A 21,766-nucleotide genomic window follows, 5' to 3' on the forward strand; every position below is an offset into this window, starting at 1 on the left:
GTCGCAGTGGGGTTTTTTTTAAAGTAAGAGTTTTCCAGCACTTGCAACACAGTAAGGTCATATAAATGCTGAAGATTAGAGCTGTTACAAGAAAGTTACAAGCACAAAGAAAGAAAATGGAATGATAAGAACGATAGAAATTTGATAGAAAAGAAGGAGCAAACTACACCAGAGCACCCACCAACCACCCCTGGTCGTAGTCTGGCTTTCTAATGCCAAATAGTCGTGCACGCTCTGAAAGTACAAAATAAAAACCCTAGTTTGGCAAGGGATAAACGAGGGTGGTCTTTTCTGGTCTACTTCTTTCTCGACTATTATCATTTCACACATTCATCCACACAATGCAGATCTCTTAGGAAGGAGACAGTTAGCCTCCACCCACACCGACTTAACACAATATCTTCCCATTGAGCGAATCAAACTCACATCTTTTTAGGGTACAATACAAAAGGCCAAACCATTACACCACAGAGCCTAGCATTTAGAAAGTATTTAATTTTTTTATGGGCAGAAACATATTGACACAAACATTTTTTAAAACTTTGCTGTCACTTGGCGCAATAATGCGCCAGTGAAAATTATCCGTTCCGGTCACCTGGCGCATTTCTGTGCCAGACCCAAGAAGTCAGTTGCAGTCGCTCTCCTGGCTGGGCGACCAGATGGGGTATTTTGTACTAGCAATGAAAATCTTTATTCACCTCGCAGAGAGAAATTCATGCACTCACGCATACGCACAACAAGACAGGACATTAGTAAATACATGTCTCACGTGCTGGGACAACCGCTCCGTAAAATATTCTCTCTCTCTCTCTCTCTGTTTCATTTGTAGCACTGTGTGTTCAGTAACCTTACTGCAGTTGGTACGAATGAATTTCTATATCTGTCTGTTCTTGCTGTTTTGGAAATGTATCATTTACTGCTGGCTGTGTGACTCCAAATTGTTAAAGAAAACAAAATCGCGACACTGATATGGAGACCAGGCACTTATGGCTCCCATCAAATTTGCACAATGAGATATTATCTCTTATCAGAGGAATATTATCACTGTCACTTCATTGTTACAAGAAAACCTCTCTCCATCCTGGGTTTTTTCCAATCATTGAAGTATTTCACAATATTAAAAAAATGACATCTACTTGATAAACTGGTCAAATAAAGAAAATGTTGAGGAGCTTTTTTTATAGCACAACTGCATTGTGATAGTCACATTTTACTAACAACAAAAAAAGGGACAACAGTAACACTGAAAAGAAGCAGAAGGAAGAGATCACATCATAACACTTCCCAATCACCCACAAGTACAGAAAAGTCACTATAATTTCCTTTTTAATCAGTCAGTCACTAAATGCTAGTTGAGAGCCCTTTGACAAGGTCGACGAGAAAGGACAAGTAAAATGTCAAAAAGATCATACATTTTATAGCCAGGAATCCAACTCATATTATTTACATGCAAGAGTCCAGCCATTACAAAACATAAACCGACATCTGTGGGGAAGGGGGTCTGAATGAATAAAGACAATAAATACTTGAAGGAAGTATTTTCACAGCAAAAACAATATTTATGAATCATTACCTCAAAAGAACAAGATTAATAATCCAACGAAAATATATATAAAAACAAAGAGGATAGTGAGAAATGGGGGAAAAAAGAAAGAAGAGAGAATGCAAAAAAGATTCTATTCTTCATCTTCCTACGTTAAATAAAAATAAATTTGTTTGTCTATTTCATCATCCATGTATTTGAAAAGAAGCTAGTAAGAACTACTCGCAAAATCCTGTGATAGGTTACAATTCATACATCAGCAAAAACTACTTGTAAATAGATCTAAAGAATACACCAGTAAAAAAAACAACCTTACTATATTGAGTCGTCTTTGCCTTTGCCATTAAAAAAACATAAATGTTATTTTTCAGCTTCAGAAGGATGGGAGTGAAATGCTGATTGATGCATGTTGCTGATTTAAAAATTCACTGGCTGATTACCCTGACGTAAAGCGAAATTTGACACAGAGATATATTTACCATAGATTCAAGGAAAGACATTCTTCTCAGATTTAGCATATGCGATCACTATGCACTGCACTTTTACAGTTCAAATTCCAACCTTATACTTTATGAAAACCTTTATTCGCTCATAGTTAATTATCATTTCAAGAAAAAAAAACAACTGCATTTGCAAAGCTGAATAAACATATCTGTCACGACGCAGTGGAATCAAGTGCTCGTCAATTTTTGGGCATGTAGAGTTATTGGCATCATCTTAAAGCTTGTTATTTGTCTTTATTTAGATTTTAAAAAGTGTCCATCAATCTTGAATAGAAGTCAAGATGTTTACAATTGAAGGAGGTGGGGTCGCTGGTTTCAGGGGCAAAATTAGCGAGGAAATGGCCGCCAAAGTTTGGTGACTTCCGTAGCTTAAGAGTAAATGGAAACTGAAAATTTACATTTTGTGTGCGTTAAATCAATGTCTTTAGGTAAAATACACACATTAATGCGCTTTTACATGGACATATAAAGAGTGCTAGAATAAAAAACATTGATAAAAATTGCCAAACCGGTGGAAACATGCCGTTCTTTTTTATTTAATTATTTTGACGAATGCCTGATTTCATCACAATGCCTCACATAATATATCACAAATATTTACTGAATTCACCAGTTGTTATGAGCAACTGTATCGTTGAGCCTGCCAAGCTGTCAATATATCAGATTTCAAACTTAAGATTAAGCCTGGCCCTTAAAGCATGTTAGGGTTAACAAGACACTGGCACAATGTACAATGAGCAACTGTAGCAGAAAGCCCACAAAGCTACAAACCATTGAATAAACACAGCACACAATAAAACTTAAACAGTACAATACAGACCGGTGTATGTCTGAACGTAGATAATAAGTGAAAAACATAGCTCACGATGACAGAACGAGTGAAAAATCTCAAGAAGAGAGTGAAAGAAAATGGACAAAATGTGAAACTTCCACTTCTCTAGCCTACATCAGCACAATAACAAAGTCAAAGTGTGATGGAGAACACACAAACGGCAGACGGAAACTACAAAAAGTAAGCAAAGGAAAAAAATATCCCCAGGGTACAACTTCACAAAAATCAGCTTTTTAGTTTTAGTGAGAGTTTCACAGCACTTGCAACACAAGAAGGTCATGTAAGTGCCGAAGATTATGAGTTACAAAAGAGTAACAAACATAAAAAAGGAGGAGGAAAGAGAAGGACGATACTTTTTTTTTTATAGGAAAGAAGGAGCAAATACCACCAGAGCACCCGCTAACGAGAGTGTAAACACACACACACACACACAATCTGCCACATCTGCCGCAGAGGAATATGACCAAACAGCCTGAAAGCACAACACTAACAGAACAACTTTCTAAGTCAAAGCTGATAACAGGTAAAGAAAATTGTCTCTCAACACCTCAAAATGAGACTATGACGACACTGATCCTGTTTCTACTGGAAAACTCAGCTAAGTCTCAATGAGGTGCCGCAGCACCAAACAGGAATCCTTGGGGTTTGATGGGTAATGGGAGATTTAAGTTCCTGTTATGTGTTTATTTTCAACTGCTGGGGCTTAAAACGACAATGAGTGCACTGGTACTTTTTACCGCAACATTCATACAGCAGACAGAGACCCCTAACCATTCCACTACTGCCCTGCCTTGAGGAGTGGAAGGGGGGAAGGGGGGGGGGGGGGGGGAGGGAGTGTCATACATAGGGAAATAGGGGAGATTAAATCCATATTGATTTTTTTTTAAACCCCAAAATTATCACATATAGTTATATGGAAAAAAATGTAATGTCTTAGTGAGATTTAAAAAAAGAGAGAATGACAATAATCACTGTATCCGTAGAGGGAAAACATGAATGAAGATGTAATCATTTACGACGAGGAGTATTAGTCTTGAAAAGTTAAATAACACTACCGGAGAAAGATAGACAGAAACAAAAGAGCCAACAGTAAGAATTTTAGAATTAAAATTTTGATTTGCAGGTATTCAAGACTTCCATACAAATGGGAAAGGCTTGTTTTGTCTAATCAGTCTGAGAATACTTCGATAAAGACATTTCTTAGTAGAGTCAGTAGATTTTTTAATTTGGAGAACAAAGGCCACACCACACAGCACTTGTAATTGGGGTCAGTGCAGCTCAACAAACCCCTGTCCACCCCAGTAAGGAGCTTGTGCCTACATTCAGCCCAGAGTCAGAAGACGCCAGAACAATAAGAAATATTTTACGCCCCCATTAACACATTTCAAATCACTTAAGAGGCATGCTTCTCCAACTCTACCTGTCAGGGCCAACCTGGGCAGAGGTGGTGATGGCATAGCAACAAAAAGATGGAGATACACAATGAAATAGACTTCCCTGCATGCACCAGCAAACTGCCTAACCACTACATCGGATAAGCAGGCAAAGGGCAAAGGTTAGATGTGTATGATTATTCACTACAAACACTACCATTACATCGAAAAAGAACAATTTTCTGATAAAACTAACTCTGAAATCATGATGACAAAGTTTTTGTCTTAAAAACACTTCAAGGACTGTTTGTCTCAATTGTCTTCCTTGACTAATTTCTTGGATTTAAATCCCACCACCTAAGTCTCATTTTGAGCTGTTGGAGTCCAACAGCTAATATACAAAACAAAGAGTGTCCTTGCCTTATGTAACCCTCTGTCAGAGTCTTTGATGAAATTCTGAGAACAAAATAGACATTGAATAGAAGATAAGGTATTACGTGAAAAAAGTTTCATGACAACATCTTGCACCAATTTACTATTTTATGACAGCGGTGAATATACCAGTTGGTTTTTTTTTTTAGAGTGTTTTTTTAAAATGAGAAAACCCTGAATGACCAAAGAACAAATGATGACAATAAGGAATCTCTCAAAAGAATACTCCAAGTAAAGCCAGTCAAGATGAAATAACTCAAATAAGGTCTTTTCAAGCATTCTTACACTTTCAAACAAAAGAGTCAATAAGACAATGCCACCTACAAAACTCTTGCATCCCTTCGCCCATACGTTCTAATCTCATAAAAATTGTTTACCATCACCGTCAGCAATAAAAATAGAATTAGTTTTCACACCTTGAACATCACTCAATATAACAGTCTGGATATTAACCCTATCCGTACGTGGTGTTTTACTATCGTATCCATACAAAGTGGGGAACTCTGTGCCACCACTTTCAAAGAGGAAATTTACTCGTTAATCCGATCTGTACGCTTTGTATAGCAGTCTGTTAAAATGATTTTTTGAGAAAAACTGAAAGTGTCAAAGAGATCTTCATACTAGAAGTATTCTAAAACGTGAAGAATACAACCCCGGGGGTACAAAATGACCCCAGGGCGTACGGAGAGGGTTAAATGTTTTATGCCCCTCCTCTGCACAATGTAGATCAACTATGAAAGTGTGCTGCTGTGACCCTGCAATCAAGGCCATTTTCAACTGATCAAGATAAAACATTCCACCAGAAAGATAAAGACAGTGGATGGAACAGGCTTCCCAGCTTGGGATTCAAACTCATATCTTTGGCATGCATTTTACCCATTTGAAAACTATACACCTAAAAAATCTTGCAAAAGAATGATTATGTATATATATATCACTTCTCAAAAGAGTATCAACACATTTCAATCGCTCCAGGTCTACAGGACCTCCAAGAACCGCACAGTCAGATCCCCTTGGTGCACACTCAACAAATACAGGACATTCTTAGCAGCAACAAATTTTGCAACACAAATGCCAGTGTTGCATTTGAACAAAACTACATATTTTCATTCTTCCACACTACTGTGTCTACATACACTGCAAAGACATACATTTGCAGAGAGAAAGAAGCAGTAAAAAAACCCAGCCATAAACATGAAACAATGATGATGGTTTCGCCAAACAAGACACAAATTAGCTTATTTTACTGATAAAGCATTTGGTCCCTAGTCAGGATGCCGGAATGAGAAGAGAATCTTGATGATGGGAAGGATGTAAAAAAAACAACAACCCCAGACCCGGTATCTGATTCAAACTTTGAACCTCAGCAAATTGGCCAAAGACCAACTGTGGCCAGCAACAACAACTATTGTGGATATTCTTTGAGTTGACTCTAAAACACAGTATGAAACGACAGAAGAAGAGATAATTTCCACATGAGCAGTGGTGAAAACAGAAAATAAAATGTCCATATTACGACTATAAGTCACTGAAATAATTTTCATAAAAAAACCCACAAGTAGAAAAATTTAAGTGTGCAGCCAGAACTAAATTTCAAATCATATGGCAGGTCTGACATACAAGCATACCATCTCACATTTGTACAGCAATGAAAGCTGGAATCTCGGTGGGAATCTTCCGCACTTGAATTCAAAACATCTAAAAATCTTTATGCTAGGAGTAATAACCCATCTAAAGAATTACTGTAGATATTTTTTCTTCAATGATTTGGTAAGGGAATTTCCTGAAGGAGGACTTCATGAAAGTCCCTGATCTTTGTTGTGGTAAAGCACTGAGTTCAATATGTCCTCTTCACAAATTCTTTCCCTCGTGACAGGCATACATATCAGGACGGACAAGACATACAAGGTCAAACATATAGTAAAATTGATTTTAATTAAAACACACAGACATACACAAGTATACACCTTGCATGCTCAAACGTAGTACTACTTCATGAAAAGACAGATCCCATGATAAACGAAAAGTCATAAATATCTTACAATGAGTGCCTATATCATACACAAAAACCTGTTTGCATAGAAGGACTCGGTGAAATGTTTTGCTTGTCTCACCTGTACCAAAGCACCAGAAGAATCGGAGAAGATCGCCAGCTCATTGAAAGATTTGGACAACATCTCTGGGTCATGGTCATTCACGATGAACAGGCGAGGGTCATTAGGTGACCTGTAGGCAGAATGTCACACCAGGGAAATCTTCAAAACCAAAAATCCAACTTCAATCAATAAACAGAAAGAGTTGAACACACATACACAACAAAAACTGGAAAGTAAAGACAACAACAAGACAAAGAAAGAAAGAGTGGGGAGAGTGAACCACAAAAAAAAAATAAATAAAAGGAAGTCAAGAAAAGAAAAAAGGCTGGTGAAAATCATAAGCAAGGAAACTGAACAGTCCCATTAGCAATGAATCTGGTCCAGAGATAGAATAACATAAGATGGAACACAGAAGAAAAGATATTGTTGAAATGAATCAATAAACCATTTTTTCAAAAAAATGTATCACAAATTGTTAGCAAAGTTTCACGGCAAAATTATACGTCACCCTGGTGCACTGACATCTCAAACTGGACCATGCAGTAAAAATAATTAATTATAAATAGCATTTGTATAGAGCACATAATCCCGCTCAACAGCTATCTTTATGAGCTTTACAATCTATATCATTACCCCGGCAGACTTGATAGCATTCTGAAACAATCCCAACTTTCTGGGAAGAAAACAGTGCAAGCTGCCATTTTACAGATACTAAAACACTACCATACTGACATGATCTTTCTCTGTTTGGGGCAGAATACCCATTCACCTGTTTATAAAGTGAGGAAACTATGTAAAGTGTCTTTCTCAAGGACGCAATGCCACAGTGCCAGGCTGAACTGAGCCTCAAAACTCCTAAAGCCGCAACCTTATGATTCCGAGTACAGGAGCCTAACCACTAGACAACTGACAGCTTTTACCAAAGGGAAAACACAACTTGTATCACAAATGTGTCACAACGTGGTGGAACCAGGCGCTCATCGATTTTTGGGCCTGTTGAGTTATTGGCAATCGTCTGCAAGTTTATTCATTCGCCTTGCTTTAAAATTTAAAAATATACATCTATCTTGAGTGAAGTTGAGATATTAGCGATTGAAGAAGGTGGGATCGCCTGGTTTCAGTGGTAAAATTAGTGAGAAAATGGCTGCCAAAATTTGGTAACTTCAATAGATTGAGAGTCCTTGAAAACTGAAAAATTACAAATTTTAAAAATTTATTTTAATGTTTTTCAGTCGAATTCACATGGAAATGTGTGTTTTGATATGAACATAAAGGGTGTTGAGCCAAAAACGAAAAATTAAATAAAAATTTCCAATCTGGCGAAAAAATGCCATGTTTCTTCAATTTCATTGTTTTGACGAGTGCCTGATCTCCCCACGATACCTCGTAAATCCCTTTTACTTGTTTTCAAACCAGTAGCCAGAGGGCTATTGTTCTGCTTGGTGCCTGTCATAGAAGAAGGCAAGTCTGCTGCAGTTGCTCTGTTCCTCCCCTATCTAACTCGTAAAAGGGAATTGGAAGAGGGAGCTCTTTTAAATCCTATAATCTTTTGTTATAATTTATAAAAGCAGATAAAGGTCAAAAATTTCAAATTGGATAAAACTAAAAGATAGCAAAATATAATTAACTAATACAATAGACATACCAACAGATATAAACCTGATGCATACCTGCGGATGTGAATGAAATTCTCCAATTCTTTAAGTAATGCTTTGGAGCCACCATTGTGAAAGTGCAAGGGAGGGAAAGTACTTCCATCCTTGAGAATGAATATAATGTAAGCCCATCCATGATTTGGGGCACTACGCTTGAAGCTCTTCAGGTCCAGTATGTCAAAGCTGATATTGTATTTCCGCCTTGCATCCATTTTGGCATTCATCGTGACTGAAAGTAAATTTCAGAAGACAATGAGTACAAATCTGATTCTAGCGTAAAAAGGTTCATGCATATCTTGAAAAAAAACCCTCCCCCTTAGCAAAACATGCACATTAAAAAAAATATATATGGTCATTTGCAAAGAATCATTACTTTTGAAATTAGAAACTAGTAGTCTTCAATCTTGCCCATGACTACACCACCAGCTGACTTTGATAAGGTAGTAGCAGATGGACTTCAATTTAATTATGGCGCAACCTAATGTAAAATCCTTAGAAACATAATAACATATCCAAATAAGACATACAATCATATTGTGATGGGCTTACCAGAATCAGCATCTCTGTCATTTTTGTAACCCACTGATCCAATCACATCCCATTCTTCATTCTGTGTTTCCAGACTCAAGACCTCCTCTGCTTTCCATTCAATGAAGTAGCCTTCGGGCTGGGAGAATATACAATGTCAAATTTTTTTTAAAGTAACATTTAACAACCATAATGCTGTAAGTCATGAGGCAAACTTGAGTATGAGTTAATCACAAGTACACTTTCACATGTTCAAAGACCTAATTAACCCAGAACTTTGTAATATTTTAAAACAGAGGACTAGTTCTCTGGCAGATCAAGACAGAAAAAAAAAATTCTAAAAGAGCAACAGATATTGGACCTTCAACTTTTTAAAGTCAATCAAGTTCAGGATTCTGATGCTTTTTAAGTGCAAAGTGTAAAGCTTTAAAATGCATAAATAGCACTTAAATTAGCCCAATAAAGAATAGTGTTCATTTCTTTATATTCTAAAAAACTCATTTATTCCTATTATACAGAGGGTCAAAGGCTCCACTCAGCTTACAGCAGCAATAAATGCATATTTAGTGGCACACAACATGATTGATGAAAGATTTGGTATTTTTTTACCTTCCCTTCCATCTCACACTTAGCTATCAGTTGTCCATTTTCTACTAAATATTGACGCCCTGAACACGAATATCAACTTCATTTCCGTCCCAAATTATTAGTTTTAGAAATATTTGATTGTTCTTAATAGAGATAGACATGCTTTGGACCAATCGGGGGGTTCCAGGGGGGGCCTGCCCCCTGTGGCAAAAGAAAATCTGGGGGGTTTTAATTTGATTTTTACAGTTAGATTTGAAATTCTCTTGAAAATAATTGATTTGCGACAGTTTTAGTGGCTTAATGTGTGATCTGCAGCAAACAGTACTGCAGTTTGACCCCAAAAGCAGTGCATCTGTGTGCGGGAGTGAAAGTAAAAATTAACCAAAGATTTTCCATTTCAAACCTTACTACTTTCTGGAAAGAGACATGAACATGGTCCTGTACCATTTTGGTGACACAATAAATTTTTTTTTAAAAAGCTGGTAGACAAAAATCACAAGACAGCAAATATTATTACGGGTCATACACACATGTGGGAATTCTTTTCATAAAAGTAAACATTCTAGAAGAACATAAGGGAAGGCATTCAAAAATAGAACAATAGGCAATACCTTCTTCAAGAAGAAAACCCTTCCAGCAATGTGAGCATCTTTGTCTTTGGCATCCTGAACATTGATGTGTATGTACACACTGTCTTTGGCAAACAAGACCTAGACAAAAACAAGAGGAGAAATCCACATCATGAACGGAAATTTACAGTCGTTTTATTTTTAGCAAAGCAGCAGTGCCAACCCATTTAACAAAATATTTTGTTTAAAAATTCGACCCTTTTTGACGGTAAAAAATATAATTTGAGTTTGGTGAAAAAGGAAAATATTAAGTGGCAAAATATATTCTTTTTACTAAAATCAGAGTTGCAGTTTGCCCTGATCATGTCCACCTGTTTGCCATCTTGATTACATTCTTAAATAAACAAAGGTTGATACTAGAATTTAAAACTCACAAAAGCAGAACATTGGGACTCAAATGACATATAATATATATACATACCATGAAATATACACATCAATAAATCTTTATTTCATTCTTTAGAGTCTAGTGCTTATATGGTAAAAATATATTGTTTTTAACCCCCAAAGATATCAATGATAGGTCAAATTTGCAAATGAGATATATGGAATAGAGTGTATTTAAAAAAAAACCCAAACCACTCAATAACTTTTACCTTTTTAGTTCACAAGATAAACAACCTCCATAAAGTTTAGAGAATCTTTTTTAATGGAATGGAGACTTGTTTGTTTACATTTTCAAATACTAACCAGAAATTCACGTAACAAATATGTTCTCTGTCATTCTACAAACCATTTTAAAATAACAATTTTTCTTTTTTGGTGAAATTGAATTTCTTAGAGATAAATTAGAAATAAGATAGGTTACACAGTAACTTAGTACACATGCCAATGAGACATGATACACCAAACACATGTCAATTCTCTAACCTTTTTACTCGTATTCTGGTTTGAATCAACCCCCATAAAAATCTGTTGAGGCTTGTTTTGTTTTAACAATCACCACTCGTTATTATAAAAAATTGGTCAAAAGCTTAGAACAGTTAGTGTTACAAGATGGCGCAGAACAAAAGAAAGGAAGTGACATATTTTTTCCCCAACACAAAAGTAAAAAAATGAAATCACTTAAACTTTGATTCAATACACTTAGAAATCATAAAATGTTCCTTCAATAGTTTTGCATGTCATGTTACTTTTTCACCTAAAGTAAGCATTGACTGATCAGCAATAAGATGAAATCAAGAAGAGTGGTAGTACAGCAGTAAATGCTTGATCAACATATATTTTTTATGTCGTTCGATCAAAAATTCATCCCATCTCAGAATTTAACAGCACTGTTGAAACAACAACCAAAAAACTAACCTGATATGAAATGAAAAGAATTTAATGGAACCTAACTAATCCTCCGTTACACGTAATGACAAAACAAAAGAAAGAATACAATGCGGTACACAATGTACACACTCAGATCTTCCTTTTTTAAGTACAAAGTTCACTAAAACTAAAACTTCTGACTTCTTCAAGCATTCCTCCCTTTAATACTCAAGTCATTTGAAAGCAAGAATGAACCACTGTACCAAGGAGCAGAAATAAAGTATAACGAATGCATATATATTCAATTTTTAAAGGCAACATACAATCATTCATGTTATGATGTGGCGCCTCTGAGTAACACAATATATAACATCTTACTTAAGACTTAATAAGTGATAAAAATTTCAAGATAGATAAAGAACTGTGTCCATATCATTGATGGCATAATAATAAAAATCAAGCCATTATATATTTGGCCTACATGATCATTTGTAACTTGAGAGAGCCAATTTCACCTCAGTCTTTAGTACTAGAACTAGCATCAGTTTCAGCAAGCAGTGTTGTTTCATTCATTCTCATAAGTACAGTAGGCTCTGCTAAAGCAATTTCTTTGAATCTGTGCTTGATACTTGAATATTTAATATTATCAAAAAGGAAAAAAAAACCTTTAAGAAATGGTGAAATTGTGGTGAAGACTGCAGAAGGGCAGGAGAAGTGGACGCTGTAGAGTCTAGAGAGAGTACCATCATGGCACGACAAGCATTAATGAAAAAGAAAATACAGCCTATAATTTACACTATGATAGAATAGAAGGCGGTATTTTTTTACTCATGGATCTGTCTCTTGTTCAGTTTTCCGAAACATTTTTTCTTGAACAATAATTTTTATCTTGCTTTTCATGAATTTTAACTTTAATTTATATCCATTGCAAATTGGTCGCTTTTCGGCACAAGGGGGCTATCCCGAAAAATGCTGTTTTGAGAAAATCGAAAGTGTAAAGCTTTTGCCCATTGTTCAGCTTCTTTAAAAGACCAGGAGAGTTTTCTCTATAACTAAACAAATACAAACACTATTGAAACCAAACTTGGGTAGGGCAATGCCCTCTTTTGCTGTAAGTCAAGATTTCTGGAAGGCCAGCTCTCTTCAGACTCGAGTCCGAATATCATTTTAAAAATCTATTCGGACTCAAATATATGGGTTTGATCTATTCGGACTCGGGTCCGAAAAAAATGTTTTATTTATTCGAACTCAGCTTGTAAGTGAGTGTGAGTGTAAGGAGGTTACAAACACACACACATATATATATATATATATAAAACTGTCGTCGGGTTTTTTTACGCAAAACCGGAATTAGACCTAGAATTGCCTACAAGGACAGTGTAATTGTGTCAAAAGTAAAAAGACTGCACTCTCATTAGATCTACCCAATGACAGTGTCTAAGTATACGGTAACCGACAACTCGTGCTCTTTCAATCACCACTACAGCATTATCATTACTTCCACCACCATTTGTCTTTCCACATGTTTAATTTCATTTTGCTGTGTGTTATAGTTTTTCTGTAATTATTATTTTCTTGTGCGTAACCGGAGGGTGACGGCAATGACTACTTTCGTTTTTCTCTTTCCCCCGTTGCTTCCGCTATTCTGGGGAAGCGGGTAAGGGGAAGTCACTCAAGAAAACAATTATATCCGGGCACTATTGATGATCCGTTCAAAACAAAAGTAGGCTAAAATTCGGACTTTCGGTACGTCGCAAAGTGACACCAATAAGGGCGAATGTTAAACAGCCGACCGAAATCGTAGATCTAGGAACCCGATGTTCCTTTCGCGCATCGCTGCTTTTGAAGTATTGAATTAACGACGAAAAGCAAAAAGATTTAACCAGCTGTGGTGATTCTACTGAAAAATAATGGTGTTTTCTGAAACACCTAGTCCGTGACGACACCACTGACGCACAAAAGTGATCCGAATTATTCGTTTATTTGCAAACAAATAAACCGATTTCTTGATCAAGTGAACCTTTCTCGATCACAAATAGCAAAGAATCAAAGCACAGGTTTAAAAAAAAACACACCCAAAAATACTAAATTTTGGACATTCTTGGAAGTTTGCATTGGTGTGCTCAAAATGACAGTCCAGGAATCACAAAAAAACTAACATTTTTGGCAAAAAATCTACAAACTCAAGATTGTAAAGCTGACACTGGGTCTGAAACTGCTAATGCAGGTTCTACATATCTCCTATATTTAACATATGTTTTGGAGGAATAAATACACAAATGCATCACATTTTATGCACACTAATGTGAGATGTATGTGTTTTTCCCCACGTTTTGGCAATGGCTCATATACTTTAGGTACTGCAAACTAAAAATTTATTTCCAATTCAGTAGGCCTATTTTTTTTGTTTTGGTCAGTCTAGCCATCATATATTAAAAATAAGTACGGCTAGCCCAGCTGTCTAGCCGCACTTAACCCTCATCCTGCGGGGGCCAGGTTTATGTCGCCCGATAAGCCTATTTCGGCACCTCGCCTACGTTCTGGTCCCGAATCAGTGTAGCCCCTTGCTCAGCACACACGTATCATCTTACGTGAAATTCGGGTCCCGAGACGGATCCCCATTCACGCAGGTCAAGTGTGTGTGCGTCAGTCGTATTCGAGGCATACGTCTCATTCAAAACATGGCAAGTTGGTAACTCTAGATGTTCGTCAAATGAAATTATAGAAGAAATCGACCCACTTAGACATGAGGAGCTCGAAAGGATCAGGAAACAAGACCTCCATTTTTCTCTAGATCTATACAAAATCTTTCAAATGAGCTTGATTTTTGAATGGAATGATACTACCTTAAAAAATAGGCTTGTTTGATAGTTTTGAATACCATTGTGCGGGTACAAAGAACAATTTGAGTGCAAAACATTTGGAAATTGACCTATAGATATTATCCCCTTTGGAACCTCAGGTCATTTCATAAAACAAGAGCGTCCAGAAAGATTACTCGAATGGGCGTAACTACTCATAATGTCTACAGCTTGTGAGAGGGGTTTTTTCATGTGTTTGTAACACTTTATAATAGAAAGCTATGAAAGATAGGATAGAGCGTTATTTTCACCATCGATTAACACACTCCCACGGTATTCATGTCAAAAACACATGTTTCCAGGCGCGCGCATGCTGCACACCAACAGTACACACTGAGTGACCCCGGCGGCCTGTCCGGAACGTCCGACGTAATCAGTTGCTGATAAGATACACATCTCAGCACAGACGCAGGACAAGAGTTAAGTACGGCTAGCCAACCAGTCTAGCCGTACTTAAACCTAGCAGTCTAGCCGTCATTAGGTACAGCTAGCCTCTTCCATTGTTTAATCTTTAGATGTCTAGGACAGGATCTAGATCTAGGTCTAGCTATGTGAGTGTAGATTCTAGATAGATCTAGGTAAAAGAGACTCCAGCCAGATTCTAGATCTAGAAAAAATAGACAATAGACAACAAACAGAGAAGAATCTTCCCTCCAGAGTCCTGTGCAGCGTCTGGGCCTGGTGCTTATTCCCTATCAGTATGTAAGCCTATTAAGATCTGTATCTTGACTCATAAACTATAGATCAAAATCTAGATCTAGATCTATATCATTCTAGAAAAGATGCTTCCAGAGCTTTTAGCCTAGATCTAGGACTGGAATCGCCTGCCTAACCTACTCCAACTGAGCCGTGAGCGGGGTCTCTCTATCCTGTTCGCTCGGTAGTTAGTCCCAGTCCCAGCACACTCAAAACAGTAACCTAAGAAATAAACTTGAGTCTTCACAGCAGAAACGACATTTTAACATAGACTACTCGATTGAAGTCTCAGGTACCTGATTCTGAAAAGCCATGTTGCTTGATTGCAACAGAACTCAGGTTTGTCGTTTCACACGTAGATCTATCTGACTCTGAATCACTGAACACTGAAATGTTTTGATATGAGAAACAAATCATTGAGGTTCGACTTCCGGTTTCGGATTTCTGATATTAGCTTACCCCTTTTATAATAATATATAATATCTTAAACATCAAAACAGTCTGTTAAAAGTAAAAACAGTAATCCATATTAATTTAAAACTACTGTATTAGTCATAATTGATCTTTAAATCGAATTAATGTAATAATGCTCTATATTATTGATTGTGCAGTTTATAAGCGATATACTCGTGATCGGTGACGTATTGCACAGACTAAAATAGGAATAGGAAGTTCTGACATTTTGTGCGTCCATGTACGTCCCCTTTTTAACTTCTGTGTCGACTGATTGTTTTCATCGTGATCAGCTCGTGAAATGCTGTTTCATTGAGAGGAACAAGTGACCGCTTTATTGGAGGATCGAATACATCATACTTTTAAACTACTAAGCTAACGATGGCCGCGGCCGGTGGTGCTGGAGGGGGCCGAAACTTCAATTTCAAAGTTGTTTTGTTAGGGGAGGGTTGTGTAGGTAAAACCTCCCTTGTGCTCAGATACGTGGAAAACAAGTTCAATGACAAGCACATCACTACATTACAGGTAATGGTTTTGTAACGAAGTTATTGTATTGATTATCAAGATTTTGGTGCTTCTGAGAAATGAATCGATTGCTTTAAGAACAGGAATTGGGAACTGGGACTGGGGTAGATCTAAGACTAGAATCTAGCGGTAGACTAAATTTACTTACTTATGTTGCTTGTCTTGTGGATGATGCTGATAGAATTTGCTGTTTAATGAGATGATTCAGGTGACCGTTACCGTGACATGGTCCACTGAACAAACTATAGATCAACAGCCATACAGGGTAGGTTTAATTCGGGCTGTCGTTATTCTCACCCAGGGTGAACAAAAAATAAATTTTATTCTCACCCTCACCTGGTCTGTGAACGTGTCAAGCGCCATTTGCCAATCAGCGCGATCTTAAGATGGCGCAGAACCATATGACGATCCGCAAAAAGCGCGCCATCTACGGATTATTTCCGAAAATGAATAGAGCTGCGCGATCTTAAGATTGTGCAAGGAAGAGGCTAGCCGTACTTAATAATGACTGCTAGACTGGCCAGTCTAGCCGTACTATTCTTAATGATGGCTAGACTGACCATTTAAAAAAAAATAGGCCTACTGAATTGTAAATATACATTTTTAGTGTGCAGTACCTAAAGTATTTGTATTTGAGACGAAACCAGGTGCCTTAATGACAGTGCATGTATTTTAAACCTCCTGTTTTCTAATGCCAATAGATAGGGCCTAAGATAAGTACGGCTAGACTTGCAGTCTAGCCGTACTTAAGTACGGCTAGACAGCCAGGCTAGCCGTACTTAAGGACGGCTAGACTGTCAGTCTAGCCGTACTTAATATTGATGGCTGAATTGTAAATGAAATTTTTAGTTTGCAATGCCTAAAGTATTTGTATTTCAGACAAAACCAAAAGGTGCCTTACTGACTTGCATGTATTTGAACCTGAATAATTACTAGATCTAGATCTAATGAGACCTGTGTACTTAACAGGCTTGAGTCGATAGGGCCAAACCTAGATCTAAGTACGGCTAGACTCTCAGTCCGTATTTAAGTACGGCTAGCCACTTCGATTGTGCAAAGCAAGCAAGAATTGCGCCATCTGCCGATCGCTTGGAAACACACACAAACACATACAACATATTATTATATACACACATATAGGCGAGAGTGGCAAAGAAAGAGAGAGAGGGGGAGAGAGAGGTTTTTGTATTGGACGTCTTTATATTCGGACTCCAGTCCAAAATTTTCCATATTCGGACTCGAGTCCGAATAAAAAAAATTCTTATTCGGACTCGAGTCTGAATATGAAAAAATGTTATTCGGACTCGGGTCCGGAAAAAAGGAAGTGTCTTCGTTCTATAGATCTAACGTTCAGTGCTTTCAAGTTTCTGCCATTTTTTAGTTTCCCCCACACCTTTTCTGCCGATCCGATGCCCGCCGCCTCATTGATACCCCCCCCTCCACCCCCCCCATGTTTCCCACTTTCTTTGTTGTAGAAAAAGGTAAAATTGAAGATTAGCAGACCACCTGGCACCTGCATAGTAAGGCTACTATGCAGGTGCCAGGTGGTCTGCTAATCTTCAACATATATATGAAAAAAGACTGATTCGTTCAAATACACAAGCCTGTGTCATCTCGATTGTTTACCAAGAAAAAGTTGTGTTGCTGTGTAGAGCTGAGCATACGGCAACTTTTGATTCCATAGACCAGCGCACAATTCATTACGTAGATCTACATCAAGACTAGCTTATTATTGTAATTTTTTTTTTTTTAATGATCAGTTGCCGGGGGGAAAAAGACTGACGCGTATGCGACGTTCAACGCCCGGACCGATAGTGCCCCCCTCCCCGACACGCACACAGCCACACGTGTGCAGGCCGCCCATCCGACCCCGACACATGCTAACGAGCCATCTTTAATTGCTTCTGATGACCTCTTGACAAATAAACATTTATTAGAAGCGCTATAACTTTTCAGGCCGGCCTCAATTTCATCATAAGATAAAAACTCGGCTCCTGCACAAAACGCCATTTTTGCCCGAAGTGATCCCGGTCTCTACCCAGCCTGAGGCGAGTCACGAGTGAGGCAGGACAGGAAGCCGGAGTCACGAGTCACAGGAAGTCGGAAGTGATGTCATGCTGGACAAGAATCAGAGTCCGAATAACATTTTTTCATATTCGGACTCGAGTCCGAATAGTCACTTCGTTTTGTATTTATACCCAAGATAGATAAAAGTCACTTCACACCACACATGCACACACAAAACAACATACACACACTCGCACACGCACACACTCACACACACACACACACACACACACAAACAAACGATTTTGCAAAGTTCACAAATAAAACTCCACAGAATTTATTATGATTAATTTAAAATATTTAAAACAAAAAAGAATCAGGAGGACGCAAGTGTCACTTGTCTAATATTTTGACTGCATATATTGGTCGTTGAAATTTTTAAAATTAATTATAATAAATTCTGCGGAGTTTTGTTTGTGAATTTTGCAAAATCGTTTGTTTGTGTGTGATGGCGCGTCGTGCCCATCTCAAGATGGCCGCGCTTTCTGCGGATCGTCATATGGTTCTGCACCATCTTAAGATCGCGTTGATCGGCAAATTGCGCTTGACAAATGCAATGGATTTTTAGGTCTACCTTGGTGTTGAGAATGGATGAGAGAAAATAATTTGTGAATTGTAAGATAGATTGTCCGTTCGTGACCTGCACCAGAGTGCTGGCCAAATTTTCTAGGCTCCCGTGAGGAATTTTTATTGTTTCTTTTTTTAAAGTCTTGAGTTGAGAGTATGCTCGCTTGGGCTTTTAAATAATATCAAAACCCTGGACAAGTTTTTAAATATATTCTAAATTCAGAAAGGAATTCACTTGCCAGAGTAGTAGTTTTTTAAAATAATAGCCTTAACTGAAAGCTGTTTAAAATGAAATTTGAAATGCTAGTAATAGTTTGTCTTTGTAATGTTAGAATTTTTTACATTTGTTTACAATACAAAAAAACATGGTTAATTTGTTATCCCTAGCAGAACCCACGATTATTTTTAAAGAACGCAGTGCCTTGACCCTAGGCTTATTTTTTTCTTAATTTTAATTGGTTAAAGAAAACCATTCAAGAGTAAATTTTCCATTTCAGAACCAATAAATTAATACTGTAGCAACAAAAGGTGACTCTATTTACTCAAAAGATAAGGTTTTCCCCCAATCGACAATAGTCGCCTCCCGTGCTCGAGAGCTGGCCCGCCCATTGGCGACTGTAGTCGCCTCGCGGGCACAGCGGAGTGAGAGAGGGAGGCGAGTTTTGTCGCCTGGACCGCTCAGTGACAGGGGTCCTAAGGATGCCCAAAATGAAAAAAACAGGTGAGAATAGTAGTAGGCTGTCGTTATTCTCACCCGGGGTGAGAATAGTATCAATTTATTTTTCTTAAAGTTGCTAACTTAGGAGAATGGCGTTCTGCTTTTTAAAAAACATTACCTTGCTTTCTGTCTTCTTTATAATACTTCTCTATACACACATTCGATTTCCCTCCAACTGTATGTATCTTGAAGCAGTGGAAGCGGAAGGTCTTTTAGTGTGAATCTGCTATTAAAACTTAAACGGTCTTGAGACATTATATTTTTCTCCTTTCATTTTGAGACTTGGACTCTTAAGTATATTTTAAATTATTGTTACATTGTATACAGGCCTATGTGTTATAAAGAGGACATTGCATCATGTATGATATCGTTGCCTTGCTCCGCTTTGTCTTTTGACAGCTGAAATAGGCCTATATTATGTACCCCACATGTCACGTGAAAAGAAAAATTCCACAGTGCACAAGATGTCACATATACATCACAATCTTCAGTTGACGGTTGTTCACTAACTATAAAAAAAGTTATAAGAGATGGATAGAGAAAGAAATTAAAAATGGCATTACAGTGATAAGACCTCTGTGTAGAAAAGGCCATTCGATGTAAACAACTTGAAAGTACATAATTTAAGACTGGACATACTTTGATTAAGTGTGCTGGCTCTGTCTCGCAGGATGTTTGTAAGTGTAAGATAGACAACACACCTCGATTTGTTTTATCGGTCATAAGGATGTGCTTCCTGTCAACACTGACAGAGAAAGAAAAATGAAGAGAAGGTTTCACGGTGCTCACAACTGCAAAAGGTAATATATGAAAAGAAAATTTTTTTGGTCGCTACCCGATTCGAAGCGGGGACCTTTGAATGAGAGGCTTTGAATGAACACCTTAGCCTATAGGCCACGAGAACCCCCTAGTACAGTTTGAAATGAGAGCAATGCTGTCAAGATCATTTATCCTACCTGGCATACAAATGTGTTTTTACAAATGGTGGAAGAATAAATGGCAGCCGCCATGGAGCTTGTTGACTGAGACAAACCCATTGATATTATCGATGTCACATTGTGGAAAAATAGTTTCCGATTGTAATGGCAATGGCACTGTAACTTTTATCAAAAGATGCTCATAGCAAATTTCTAAATAAGTGCAAGTACATCAGGAAAATTTAATGTAAAAAGTTGAGTTAGCTTTGAGAAATAAAATTTCAAAAAGTGATGGCGAGCCGGCCAGTGCCAATATGCAGGATAGTTTAATTTGCTGTGACTGGCTGTGCCTGTGCACTTGCGGTATTTGAAAAATCTCTGAATAACAAAAAAGTTCCCAGCAAAAAGAGGTCAGTTATGAACTTAATATATTTTAAGGGGGGGGGGGGGGGGCAACAAAGTGGAGACGAAAGCAGAGAACGGACTAAGGTTAGGGAGCAGGAAAGGAGAAAATTTTCCATCGCTGTCAGATTTGTATAAATCAGTTGTTTTTTTCTTTACTTTTCTATTGTGTGTGTATTTGAAATGCATCATTTGCCACAATTGGTTTGTATAGTAATCTGAATCTACTGGGGTTCTGGAAACTAAATTTTTGTCCCCAAACTTTCGATTTTTTAATGAGGATTCTGAAGAAAACTCACTGTATTCATGGAGGATTTGGGAGGTCTGTAGTAACTCTGTCAAAACATACATGTATTTATAGAGAACGAAAAGTAGGATGATACAGACCTTTCTGAATTTAGAATTACAATGATATCCCATTTGAAGTGACAGACGAACGATGACAATCTGACAATGTGACCAATTTAATCTTTAATTTTTTAAAAATTGTTATTAATAGCATGCATGTTTATACATGTCAGTTCAGACCATATCTTTCTAAAACAAATAATTATAATTGTACAAATGAACAAAGAGCTGTACATATGTTGTTATTCACCTTTTTGATCAACTGTGCTGGTGCTTTGAAAATTTGTAAATTTAGCCCTTGTCAGTTGCCATTCCTTAGATCCAGGTATTACACAAAACCATAATTTTCATGTAGCAAACAAATTCAAATGGAGGCCATTAGCTCAGTTCGTGTCATACTAGACTTTGGGGAGAGATGGGGGGGGGATAGCCCTGGTTTGAATCCCAGACTGGGAGTTCTTGAACTAAAAATTGTTTAATTTATAATTATTTTTTAAAAGTTTTTAAGGCTCCCTACCCTTTTGGCTCTGACAGCCTTTAAATTTGCAGGTCTTACCTCTTATGTATGTATATATATAACTTAATTCGCAGGTCCCACCTTTTATGTATATTATATTATATATATATATTAATGAAAGTTTTGCTGTTCCAGTTTTTCTTAACTCATTTAATCATTATACTCCATCTCTGTGTGAAACTACAAAGAGGTAAATACAGTTTATGTAAATAACAATCATGCTGAAAAATCCTTCTACTCAGATCTTAACATGTCACAAAGC

The 21,766-nt window shown here is 37.4% G+C and overlaps 2 protein-coding genes across 3 annotated transcripts in view; one reads left to right on the plus strand and one right to left on the minus strand.

Annotated features, from left to right (window-relative positions):
- LOC101864240 (TBC1 domain family member 15) overlaps positions 1 to 15,419 on the minus strand; it is a 32,307-nt gene extending 16,888 nt beyond the window's left edge. The window contains exons 1-6 of one of the 2 annotated variants that reach the window (XM_005104184.3): positions 15,287 to 15,419; positions 10,162 to 10,260; positions 8,984 to 9,101; positions 8,450 to 8,663; positions 6,798 to 6,909; positions 4,672 to 4,707 (exon numbers count right to left, since the gene is read on the minus strand). In XM_005104184.3, coding sequence (XP_005104241.1) covers positions 4,672 to 4,707; positions 6,798 to 6,909; positions 8,450 to 8,663; positions 8,984 to 9,101; positions 10,162 to 10,260; positions 15,287 to 15,304 — 597 coding nt within the window. In that variant the 5' untranslated portion in view covers positions 15,305 to 15,419. The remainder of the gene's footprint in view (positions 1 to 4,671; positions 4,708 to 6,797; positions 6,910 to 8,449; positions 8,664 to 8,983; positions 9,102 to 10,161; positions 10,261 to 15,286) is intronic. The other variant, XM_005104185.3, reaches the window with a different exon arrangement.
- Positions 15,420 to 15,637: 218 nt separating this feature from the next.
- LOC101864640 (ras-related protein Rab-21) overlaps positions 15,638 to 21,766 on the plus strand; it is a gene marked incomplete in the record, with an annotated part of 19,094 nt that continues 12,965 nt past the window's right edge. The window contains 1 exon segment of the mRNA XM_005104186.3: positions 15,638 to 15,968. Within this exon segment, the coding sequence (XP_005104243.2) occupies positions 15,825 to 15,968 (144 nt within the window).

The sequence above is a fragment of the Aplysia californica genome, unplaced genomic scaffold, assembly GCF_000002075.1.
Source record: "Aplysia californica isolate F4 #8 unplaced genomic scaffold, AplCal3.0 scaffold00408, whole genome shotgun sequence".
NCBI lineage: Eukaryota > Metazoa > Mollusca > Gastropoda > Aplysiida > Aplysiidae > Aplysia > Aplysia californica.